The 13112-nt window shown below is 39.5% G+C and overlaps 1 protein-coding gene across 1 annotated transcript in view; it reads left to right on the forward strand.

Moving 5' to 3' along the window:
- The window catches only part of DNAJC5B (DnaJ heat shock protein family (Hsp40) member C5 beta), a 42097-nt gene that overhangs the window by 27251 nt on the left and 1734 nt on the right, over nucleotides 1-13112 (forward strand). The window contains exons 3-4 of the mRNA XM_007426714.2: nucleotides 3787-4000; nucleotides 8382-8553. Coding sequence (XP_007426776.1) covers nucleotides 3787-4000; nucleotides 8382-8553 — 386 coding nt within the window. The remainder of the gene's footprint in view (nucleotides 1-3786; nucleotides 4001-8381; nucleotides 8554-13112) is intronic.

Below are 13112 nucleotides of genomic sequence, written 5' to 3' on the forward strand. Positions count from 1 at the left end.
AATATAGTCATAGTTATAATTTGATTTCTGTGTGCTATATACAGTATATATATAGGTATCATTTTGGTTGTTTTAAAAATGTGTTAGCAAAGAAGAAGTCACTAGATTAGTAGAAACTGATAAGTCTTTCTTCTGCTTCATTTTTGTTCCCTAAGCAATACAGTCCATCTATGTTTTCTTCCTTACTATTTCCAGCTTTGGCATTCCATTCTCCAGTCACAAGAAGCACATGTTTGCATGTTCTGTTGATTTCAGATTGAACTTGATCACAAAATTCATCAATTTCCTCTTCTGCATCAGGGTTTGGGATTTAAGCTTGAATAACCATATTAAAGGGTTGTCTGTGAAATCTAATTAATATTATTTGGTCATTCACTGGATTATACTCAAGTGCTATCTTTGCTATATCCTTCTTGACTATAAAAGAAATTCTGTTCCTTATTTGTTTTTTCATGATCTGAGTAGTAAACAATATGATCTTCTGACTGAAAGTGTCCAATTCCAGTCCATTTCAATTTGCTGATCTCCATGTTTTCAATATGTAGTCAATTCACATTCATGCTTCTTACATTCATGTTGTCACTGTAGTTCTGCCTTTGCAGCTTTGGATTTGGAAAGAAAAAGCTTTGGGTTTTCTTTTCCTGCATGGTAGCATCTGCAACTAGACATACAGAAGGCTTTAAATTAGCTACATCATAAGCACCATTAATACTCCAAAAGATCCTCAACTCTTTCTCAGTAGCACATTGAGTGCCGTTCAACCTGAGGCTTCCATATTCCAGCACTATATTGACAATTACTTTATCTTGTCTATCCGTGTGATTTTCTTAGTAAAATACAAGAGTGGTTTACCATTGCTTTCTGTCACATACTATGAAATGATGTCTTTGTTGTCATCGCTAAAGTGATCATCTACCTCCAGCACCTTTCTGTATCACCCTGCTTGATATAGGTTCCTGATTGTTTTAATTGAGCCACTGGGATGACCTTCACACCTTGAGTGACTCTCTGGGAATATACACATTTGGCATACACTCTCAATGGACTTCACTCATGCCTCCCAGGAACACCCCACCACCATGATGAGACACCATAGCAGGACTTAGGGGTATAAATTGTGTGGGATAACTACTTTGGTAGGTTTCCAAGGTTCTGTTACATTATCCTACTAACAATAAAGATTTTTCAGAAATCCAAGTGGTTCTTGTTTCTGGAATTTGCCAGCCCTGTAGGACTTGACATTAATTTTGAAAACCTCCCAGAGTAATTATTCTGCATAACTTATATCTAGTGTAGTTAAGGCAGAGTTACTCTGAGTGTTTTTCTCATGATTCCCCCCAACTCATAATTTCTTCTATAACCTCCCCATTTCCTCCCTTAACTGTCTTGCTGCCTCCTATGAGTTCCCAAGTTCTGTTCGGCATTCCATCAAGATCAGTGCTATGTGATTTTATTAGTTTTCTGTAATAATAATAATAATAATAACAACAACAATAATATCATCTAGCTCACAAGTGAACCCATTGCTCAGTTAAGCATATTTAAGTCTTCTGAGCAATAGTGAGTGTCAATAGCTAAAGGTGGACACCTTGGCCACCTTTGTTAGCTGTGGGCATATTGATACACTTTGTCTAAAGTCCCTAACTGGTGTCTTCCATTGTACTATAAAGTCTAGTGAGGTGGAAGATGTCTAGGTAGATAGGAAGGTGGAAGCAGGAAGGCTGTCTCACAAGAAGACATTTTAGAGACAAAACCAGGGTGGGGTGGGGATTATATATGTATCATTGTTATTGCCACAAGAGGGCACCTTCTAATTACCTGTTTTTAGATAGAGTTTGAAACCAGGTTTTCCTAATATTTGTAATGTCAATAATATAACAAATTAAAACTTAAAAAAAAAAAATTCCTAAAGGGGCCGGATGATACGTAAATCTATACAGCATCTTCAACACAGTTAGATTCATATAACATATCAACATTTCCCTACTCACGTTCTGAATACACAGATAGGAAAATTTAAAATAGCATTCCTACAGAACAATTAGCTGCATTCAGTCATGACATTGAAAATGCAAGCATCATTGCAATACATTTTAAGGCTATTTGTATGTGAAGAACCCTTTCTCATTCAAGTCCTGCTGATCTTCCAAACTTGTTCTGACTTCCTTTTACATAGTTCATCATATTTTAGTAATATACAGTTTGGACAACTCTGATGTTTTTCCAAATGTATCTGATTTAACACATTCACTTTAATTTCAAAGCTTCTGAATATCTAATTTATATTTAATATAATATCAGACTCTGCAGTTTGAGAGGGGAAGTCAGAAATCTGTCTTGCTTTAAGTCAGGCCATTGTCTATCTACTCTAGTACTGTCAGGACTGACTAGCAGCTTAGGGTTTCAGTCTTTCTTCAAGATGTCAAGATCTGAACCTAGGAATTTTGCATGTAAAGCCTGAGTTTTATCATTGAACTACAGCCACTATTTGAGATGTTGGCAACACATTCTTATTTCTATCAAATTATTCTAGAAATCCTTTAATTAAACAGGGTTTTTATGGAATTCTTTACACAATGCTATAATGTAAAGATAATTAAAGTTGATTCTTCTCTCATAATAGCTGGGTTCATATATGATGCTAGGCCATAATGCCATTTGTTTTTCACTTTGTACATTATATGACCCCCAACCCTTCTGTCTGTAATATAATTTATATAAACCATGTTAAGTAAACCGTGGCTTGGTGCAATGTGTGAATGCAGTCAGTCAGTCGGGAATAAAGTAGTGTGTGTGTGTTTTTTTCTCTACTGTGTTGGTTTTTTGTTGGTCTGGAGTTTATTATTTAAGGAATCTTTTAAAAATTATGCTCCCCATCTGCAATTTAAAGCTTACTATTCTTTTTTACCATCGTAGTATTTTGCTTATTCTGTTGTGTAGCCAGACTGGTTTCTCCAATTTTGTTACAAGGGCAAAATATTTGGATAAAATCCATGGCCCCCTTCAAAAATGAACTAGAGAGCCTTCTGGTGAAGTAGCATTGTCACACTGTATTTAGCAGTGAAGATAGGTACATTTCTAAGTAAAGAGGGAGACTTATAAGAACTTTAAGTCTAACATTGAACATTACCTTATTTCGTAACTAGATTTCTATGCCACTGAAAGTTCTGAAAGGCTGTAGGACCAAGCTGTAACACCCATGCAGTCAGCTTGTTTCTGTCTGAAACAGAACCTTCAAAATATCTGTTTTAATGATTTAAACAATGTATTGTTAGGTTCAGAAAAAATTAAAACAACATAATTATTATGTTTAAGGATAAAATATATCAGTGGTATTTTCCATAAGAGATTAACTATCAAATTCCAGGACAGAATGTTTGTTTTATTAGTGCCATATTTTAAAAAATGTAAACATTTCCTTCTATAACTTCAAGTTATCCTTACATTGCCAAATGGAATTTTGGAATAAAAGAAAGGGATGGACTTGTGATTTTATCAAGGTACCCTTAAAATAAAATGACAGCATGGACAAGTACATTAGAAGAAATAAAAATAAAAATGAGAAAAAATGTCAGCTAGAATACTGAACAATTATTACATGTACAAAGTAACACCATGAAGCTGTTTTTTTTAATCGGTTTATTTACAATGGATCTAAACCTAAAATTAGGTAGTTCATATATTCTTCTCAAGAAAGACATTATCTTAATTTTAATGCTATCTTCATCTTTCTTTCTTTTCCTTTTTCTTTTTTTTCCCCCCTTCACCTTGTCTTCTCTATTTAAGGAAGTTGGCTCTGAAATATCATCCTGATAAGAACCCGGATAACCCAGAGGCTGCAGAAAAATTTAAAGAAATCAACAATGCTCACGCAATACTAAGCGATGTGTCCAAAAGAAATATATATGACCAGTATGGATCATTAGGGCTGTACATTGCTGAACAATTTGGTGAAGAAAATGTCAATACATATTTCATGCTTTCTAGTTGGTGGGCAAAAGTAAGTATTTAACTGCATACCTGGTACACCAGAGATTGAAATACACAGCCATTGGTTTATTGTAGTCTGTTTTGCCCTTTCTATTATAACATTCACAGAACCTGCACTTAAGCTTTGCAGAGTTCTAGATCATTCAATCTAGAACAGGTTTTAGTCTCAGGAACTTTGGTGAAATGGCTGGCCTATTTCCATGCTTTCAGGGAAGTGCTTATTAAATGATATTTCCTTGTCTCTTTTATTTGCTAATTAAATATGTTGCATGCAGGTTTTATTGCCTGAAGACATTAATTATATCTGAAGCTAAAGTTCCAGGTTAATTTTGACTTTCTTTTCAGTAATGACTAAATGAAAATGACTCATTTTTCAACGTGAAAAGTCTTCTTGGTGTGACAACCAGATAATCTGTACAAACTTAGCCCTATTTTGGGCTATATATGGTATAGTGTATGCGTAAGCAGTAGTAATACATAACACCATGTACCATTTTGGCACACCTTGAATACCTTGTGAAGGGGCTGGGAGAAGGAAGTGGAAGATGTGTGGATGAAGTTTTGGAACAAAACATTATGGGTTGACCCAGGAAAAATGGATCTTGCAATTCTGATGACACTAAGGATCTTACTCATCTTGTTTGTTATGTAATTATAAGGATTTGGCATTTATACCTATCACACGCATTAGCATTTCCATCAAAGTATGACCAAACATTAGGCCTCAGGCATCAAAAAGTGCCAGATTTCACACCTAATGTGTTATTCTCACTGCTATTTCTAGTTATAAGAGTCTTTGGGCAAGACAATATTGTTAATTTAGCTAGAACATAGGCACTCAAAATTTGCCATTTTGAATAGGGGTGAGTTTATAAATTGATATTTTATTTTTATATTTTATTTCCATGAACTAACTTTATATAGTATGGCTTTCCTGGATGTGTCTTATTGCACTTGCACAAAGCCACTGTTTTCACTTCTGAGCCCTACAAAAAAAAAAAAAAGCGAATTACCCAACTGTCTTCACTTCTGCTGATGCTGAAATGCTAAGAACAGTCAGAGAACACATGACTAACCAGCATTCCCACCAGATAAATAGGAGAGTGCAAAAAAGGCCATTCAACTATTCTTTGTCCCCTAAGCACCACAACACCTGAAATAACAAACCCACTCCACACGTAAAGGAAGATTTTTTTTAACTAGTTGTCTCCATCCAGGTTTCTGGTATGTGTTGGGTGCATTTAAAAATTGCCCCCCAAAAAGGGTGATTGCTATGAGGGAATTGACCCAGCTGCAAGGATGTCAGTCCTGATTCTTTTGAAAGGTGAAGAGTGAGATGTGAACCCCAAGGGATAGCATGGCAGAAATTTGCAGACCAGCACTTTTCACAAATTCTGGACTCCTTTGACATTTGCAGATCCCTGTAACTTACCTCAGCTAGCAGCAATATCGTGCATGAGTTCTATCTGTTTCTCTCCTCTTCTACATGGAACCAGCTAGCTGAAAAGCACTCAGTTACTGCTTGGTTTGGGGGCAGTGACAGCCTTGAAATGAAAGTTCCCCACTCATGATTTTAACTTAAAATTCTGGGGAGAGAGAATAATGGTTCTTGCCTGTGTACCTGCATCCCTGCTATATAACAGTCTTGCTGCCTGAGCTGCTTGACTGCGGCTAGGCTGGCAGGGGAATTCCTCAGGTCCTGGGGGACTTCAACCTGCCTTCACTTGGTCCTGAGTTGGAAGTGGCTTGAGAATTCATGGCCACCATGGCCACCATGGACCTGTTCCAGGTTATTGATGGCCTGACTCCAAAGGTGGGGGTCACATACTAGATCTGGTTTTTTATCTCAGGGCAGTGGCAACATGATCTGAAGTTGAGGGATGTTGTCCTGGATAGATCACTCCTTGTAAGTCTTGGAGTTTTCCATGACTGTCCTCCTCTGTGGGGAGGTGGAACCCATTTAATTAGTCCACCCCAAGTGCCTGACAGACCTGGTAGAATTCCAGAGAGAACATGGGGTAGTTCCTGAAGCTGTGTTGCATAGTTTAACCAGGCTTTAGTCGATGCTTGGAATGAGCAAGCAACAGTGGCCTTGGATCAGATCATGCCTGTGTGGACTCTCTATGCACATGGATCCCAGAGGGCCCCTCAGTTTTCACAAAAACTCTAGGAGATGAAGTGGCATAAGAGATGCCTACAGCACTGATGCAGGAATATGAAGAGCAAGCCTAACCAAGCACAGGTAAGAGTCTATATTAAGGACTACCTTGTAGCAATAAGGGCATTGAAATGTACTTATTTCTCCACCCTTATTGTGTCCATGGATAGTCACCTGGCAACCCTGTTTCACATGACTTAGATTCTTCTGAAGAAGGAGGGGTCAGGGGAATTCCTGGAGGGCTGCTGTAAGGACTTTGTTGAGCATCTGTTTATCCAACAGCCATTCAGATTTGCTCACAGTTGGCCTCTGGCTGTATTGGTCCAGTGGAGATGACTGAGCCCAATCTTGTCCAGTTACCTGGGCAGAGTTTGCTCCAGTGACTCCCAAAGAAGTGGAGAGAGTCCTTGGGACTATGAGTTCTGTCACCTGTGTGCTAGATTCATATCCCTCCTGGTTGGTCAAGGCTACCCAGAAGATGACATGTAGCTGGGTCCAAGCAGTGGTGAATGCCTGTATTCAGGAGGGGAGGGTTCCACATGCTTTGAAGGAGGTGGTGGTTTTCCCCCTCCCTAAGAGGCCATCCTTGGACCCAGCAGTACTGCACAATTTCTGTCCAGGCTCCAACCTTCCCTTTTGGGGGAAGGTTCTTGAGAAGGTGGTAGGCTTACAGCTCCAAAGATTCTGGAAGAAGCAGATTATTTGGACCCACTACAGTCAAGCTTCAGGCTGGGATATAGTACTGACATTGATCATGCTTGTGGATGACCTCTGGCAGTGTCAGGATGGGGGTCGTTTATCCATCCTGTCCCTTCTTGATCTTCCAGTTTCAATATAATTGATCATAATATCCTTTTGGACCGGCTGAGATGTTAGGGAGTAGGGGGCACAGTTGTTTAGTGGGTTTCCTCCTTCCTTCAGAGCTAGTTCCAGTCATAATTGTGGGAAAAGGTCTAGCCCTAGGCCCCTGGTTTGTGGGGTGCCACAGGATTCAACTGCCTCCCTCCTCCTCTTTAACATCTACATGAAACCACTGGGTGAGGTCACACATCAGCACAGGGTTAGGTATCATCAGTACTCTGTTGATATTTATGTATACATCTCTATCCCGGGTTGCCCAAGTGATGCCATCAAGGTGCTTTCTCAATGCCTGGAGGCTGTGCAGGTCTTGATGGGGAAGAACCAGCTTTAACTCAGCCCTGACAAGACTGTAAGTAGCTATAAGTCCCCCATATCTGGTGAGTTTCCATCATTAACTCTGGGTGGGATTACGCTCTGTCAGGCAGTTGGTGCACAATCTGGGTGTCCTCCTGGATGCATGGCTCCTACGTGAGCAAGTGATAATTGTGATGGGGAAGGCCTTTGCACAATTACATCTTGTGCACCAGTTGTGCTCATTTCTAGATTGAGAGGGACTGCTCACAGTGCCTCATGCCATAGTCACCTCCCAATTAGACCATTTAAGTGCATTTGGAAGCTTCAGCTGGTCCAGAATGTAGTGACACATGCAGTATTAAGTGCTTCATGGTATGCCCAAGTAACACCACTGCTATGTGAGCTGCACTGCCTCCCAATAGACTTCCAAGGGCAATTCAAAGTGCTGGTTGTCACCTTTAAAGCCCTGCATGTCATGGCGCCAGGATACTTGTGGAACCACCTCTTCCCAATAGTTTCTGCCTGCCTACCAGATCAGGCAGACTGGGAATGCTCTGGGTCCCATCAGTGAAGCAGTGTCATTTGGTGGGCCCTAAGAAGCATGCCTTCTCTGTCATGGCCACTGTCTTATGGAACAGCATCTCCCTGAGACATGGACAGCCTGTTGACAGTAGAGCTATCTCTTTTTTTCCTTACAGCAACTAATAATCAGAAGTCAATTTCCTCTGAACCTGGAAGTTCCAATTAGTTTTTTAAAAATCTTAAGCTTATAGGGTGGTCCTATAATCAAGCACTCCCCACACACACACACACACCAGAAGCAAGGAAAGGAAGTTGTAGAAAGTCATTGATGTCCAAGCCACTGCCTTTAAATGCAGTGAAGTGCATTTCTTTCAGCAGCAGGGCAGGTCAGTGTCCATATAGTTTCTTAAGTATTAACATCTCTTTGGTCAACTCTGGAAGAATCCCCTGATCCATTGCGGTCAACTCATATTTTTCCCAAATCAAGTCAGAAAGGCATCCATTCTCTATTCTGACTTTTCTCAATACATTCCTTCCTCTCTTTTGCTTCTCCAAGGGCCTGTTCGCACTTTGTGGTCTTTTGACTGGGTGCTACTGTTGTTGCTGCCTATGTTGCTGTTTCAACTGCTGTTGTGGAAAATGCAAACCCAAGCCCACAGCAGAAGAGCAAGAGTTCTGCATGTCTCCTGAAGATCTGGAAGAGCAAATTAAGACTGACATGGAAAAAGGTGCCTGTTATTGTAGAGTCGTGGATTATACTATTTAACAACAACAACAAAAATCCCTGTTATTTTCTCAAAAGCATACCCAAGGGCTTTACTTCAGCGGTTCAGTTTTGGGGGTGTTAATTTGAGAAAGGACACCAAACACAAAGAAGTGTTAATTGAATTGAATTCCTCTCAGCCTGCAGCACAGGTTACTTTAAATGCTCGGCAGGTGGCAATTTGTTAATATCCCAATTTCTTTCTATGTAATTAGCTAATTTATAGGGTAGTAGTTATAACTACCAAATTATATAGCACTGAAACAGAGGAAAATAATATTCTTTCAGTGCAAGGTGAACTAGACTGGAGAACTAGAGCAATGGATAGGAAGATCCTGATTCACATACAATATTTAGCCATAATATGTTGTATGTTTGAATGTGTGTGTATTGTGTGTGTGTGTGTGTGTGTATATTTATGAGATTTATAAGCCACCCAAGTCTGGTACAACTCTGTACCTCACAAATGCAACAATTAAAAAAAACAGTAAAAAAAAAGAATTATGTCATCAAGAGAAAGTCTGAAAAAAATCAACAATCATTTAATATCACGTAGGGGTCTATCATCCTCTCTGATGCAGGGCCTGGGGACAGAGACAGGTTTTAAAGACTCATTTAAATAGGATCATGCTGGAGACTGTATGAATCTTGGGGAGAAATATTGTTCCAGAAAGCAGACACCATGACCTGTGTGTGTGTGTGTGTAATACATGCAAAGCCTCTGCCTAATTTTTAATGGTTCTAAATATCATTTGAAATAATTCACAAAAATAATCTGACTAGCTTCTCACACAGTGTAAAAATCAACTATTAAATGACACAAATGAAATACTTGAACTCCTACTACTAGGAAAATGAGAAAGCCACTGACCACAGACTCGGGGACAGGGCGTGGCCACTAGAAAGGCACAGTGAAAGTTTTCTTCCCTTCTCAACTTTTCCTTCTCTGACTCACTGAACATAAACAGTGCAACGAGCCATTACAGCAATGAGTGGGAGGTTTTAACTAGGCAGCAGTTCTCAGACTTGTTTTGTTTTTAGATATTATATTCTTCAAGGCATAACAGGTAGTCCTTTTTAGCAACCAAACTGGGACCAGCAACTCATTCGTTAAGTGAAGCGGTCACTAAGTGATACTACAACTGTGCTTATGATCTTACTTCAGCTTTCCTTTGCTTTACAGACCTGCAAAGGTTGTAAAAGTGAGGTTTGGTTGTCAAGTCACTCTTTCATCACCGTTCTAACTGTAAATGGTCACTGTATGAGGCAGTTGCTAAACGAGGACTACCTGTATCACAAAGGCTAGTTGATTGTTGGCAATAGCTCCAATGATAGCCCCACAAAAAAAGTGGGGGGAGAATAAAATTTAAATTGCAATGCAGGAGAGCTTTTTGACCCACATTTTATTTTCTAAAAAACAAAGTTCTTTTTTGCTGCTGCTGTTGTGTTGTTAGCATTACCACTATATTTCAGGGAATAAAGCATAGTGGAAATAAGGTGGAAATCTGCACTCACTCTAAGCAAGTCTTAATTCAGAACTAAATCAAGCAGCTGTAGGAGGAAAAATGGTTCGTAAGCCAGTGTCTTCCAGAGCAATCTTAACCACACTAGTGATCTTCTGTATATTTAGGGTAAATAGGTAAAGACATATGTTCCTGAGAAATTGAAACATTTTCCTCAAATTACCCATATGGAGAAAATGTTAGAAAACAGAAAGGAAAGGCGGTCGTTTTAGCTTTTGATGAAGTAATAACTTTATCAGGGTTCCCATTGTTATTTCAAATCACAGTCCTTTGGGGAGAGCTATAGAAGAAACATAGCAGAGGCTGCCTTTGTGTCATTACTGCATTTTGTGGCCTGTGTATCTGTGGTTACAAAGCCACCAGCTTTGCTCGGGGCTTCCTGGAATGACTTGAAAGGTGTTTGTGCAGCTACTCACTGTTGCCTGATTGATACAGTAGCACCAGTAGGGCTGCTACTGACATCAGTTCCCCCACCAGATATTTGGTCAAGCTCGCACTGAGTGATTTCTTTCTGCCCAGTGTTAAAGGAAGGCAAGGCACAAACCTCCTGCAGGTCATGCCTTGAATGTAGGGTAGCCAGAGGTACAGTGGTTTGCAATGGTAAGGGAGCATAGTAAAGTGCCCTTAACCCTCTTGGTTTCCCCTGCACCTCTCTCTTACGGCTTAATGTCAACCGTAAGAGAAACCTGACTCCTCAGTAAGAGCAACCCCTTCTCTTCACCTGATATAGTATAATGGAATCATCTAAGGCACTGTTTGTCAACCTTGGGAACTTTAAGATGTGTGGACTTCAACTCCCAGAATTCCACAGCCAGGAATTCTGGGAGTTGAAGTCCACACATCTTAAAGTTCCCAAGGTTGACAAACACTGATCTAAGGCTTTAAACCTCAGGCCCTCCAGAAGCGATGGACTACAATATCCACCACCTCCAGACAGTATAGTAAATGGCCACAGGCTGGCTGAGTGTGATGGGAACTGTGCACATGGAGGACACAAGTTGGGAAAGGCTGTGATGCTGTGTTCCATAAGTCATATGTTGCTCCTTACCTGCATGGAGCATCAACTGTTAATAGGGAATCTCTCTCCCCCACATTATTTTTCTGGTTGTTTAACAGTGGGTGCCTTTTACTCCCTTCTTCTGATAGGTATAGTACCTATCAGTTTTAAAGTGTGTAGAATCATTTTTATAATGCTGAATTTTACTAGCTGCACTGCAAGGGAAACAGGAGATTCGGGATTGTTTGAATGATAAAGCAGAGTAGAAAATTGATAAATGAATAATGTTTCCTTTATAATGCTAATGTGAGGGTTAGAAGGAAGGGCATTTGGATGGGAAACACGGTGAATAGGACACTGCATTTTTTAAAATATCCTATTCATAAACAGATTCTGAAATCAGAAATGAATCTTGTAACAAAGAGTGAAAGCTATTTCAGATGCCTGTTCCCCAAACCCAACAAACAGCAGCAAAAAATAAAGAGCCACTTTTAAGAAAAGTTCAGTCTCCTGTTAATGCTTCCATCAAGTGAACCTCAGAATTTCAATACCGCATATTCTAATACATTTGGAGGGGGGGAGGGGTACCTATATGCAAATCTATTCAAATTTCAAGCTATTTTCATGAGCATAATTAAAACTATAGTGATTTTTATTCTGGAGAATTAGTTTTGTCAACTCTTGTGAATATATAATAGCAAATATGCTTTGAGGAAAGAAGTGTCATTTCAATTGAAAAAACAATTGAAACAAAATGAATTTTGTCCACTGCAAATGTATGGTAGCTGGAACAATGTTCTTGATTGAAATGGTGAACCCTTTGCAGGGCAGTTGAAGATCTGTTCTTTACCACAGGATTATTTCTTAGATGTGCAGACTGGCCATTGACAATTTGCATCCATGTTTTATGCATATGTATATTTCTAAAGAATTTTAAATGCCTAACATAGAAACTGAGTTAAAACAAATGCAGCCCAGATGGCAATTTTATTTTATGTCTGAATCTTCCTAGGCTAAGGCTGGGAAATGTAGGGTGTCAAGGACGCTGGTGTAACATTTTTGGGGAGATAAGGGCAATAATAGACAGGAAAATGAAGTAAAATGGGCATAGCCAGGATAAATCCCCATTCCACTCCTAGATGTCCAGGTTCAAATCTTTCTGAACTCCCAGGAACAGCTTTCTGTAAGATAGGTATGCTTTGTATCAGGTGATTCAAAACATAACTGTGAAATCCCTTATATTTTATGCTTTCAAACCTTGCCTATTCTGCCTAGTTCTGTATTACCTGGTCTGAAAATAACAATACTTCATCTTCTGTAAAATAAGCATAGTAAATTCATTTTGGAGATAGTGCTTGAACTCAAATCCAAATTTTCCAGACTGGTACTAATTATTTAGATGAGGGGATAGAAAAGATACTCATAAAATTTGCAGACGATACAAAGCTGGGGTGGGAAGGATTACTAACACCTCAGAAGATAGGCTCAAGGTTCAAAAGGATAGACTTGAACATTGCGCCCTCTCTAACAAAATGGTATTCAAAGGCAGAAATGCAAAGTTCTGCATTTAAGTAGGAAAAACCAGATGTACAGGTACAAGATAGGTAGTACCTGGCTCAATAGTAGTACTTGTGAGAAGGATCTGTGTGTCATGGAAGACCACAAATGAAGTAGCAGCCACCAGCTGCCAAAAAAGCCAATGCAATTTTGGGCTGCATCAACAGAGGTATAATGTCAAGATCACAGGAGGTGATAGTTCCATCTTGTGCTGTGCTGGTCAGACCAGACCTAGAATACTGTGTCCAGGATGCTGAGGAACTAGACAGAGTGCAGAGAAGAGCACAGATGTGCTGAGACATCTATTGGGCATGCTGTCAGAGGATTCTTAGTATCATAGTCCATCATAAATGTAAAATGCTATTTGCCTCTTTTGTTGTCCCAAAGTATTTATTATTGTCTTTCCCATCAAAAAGGGGAAAAGTACATTGTGGCTAGGGTCACACA

This window comes from Python bivittatus, unplaced genomic scaffold (assembly GCF_059951505.1).
Source record: "Python bivittatus isolate LINGU-HERP-01145 unplaced genomic scaffold, Pbiv_v1 ctg000840_np1212, whole genome shotgun sequence".
Classification (NCBI taxonomy): domain Eukaryota; kingdom Metazoa; phylum Chordata; class Lepidosauria; order Squamata; family Pythonidae; genus Python; species Python bivittatus.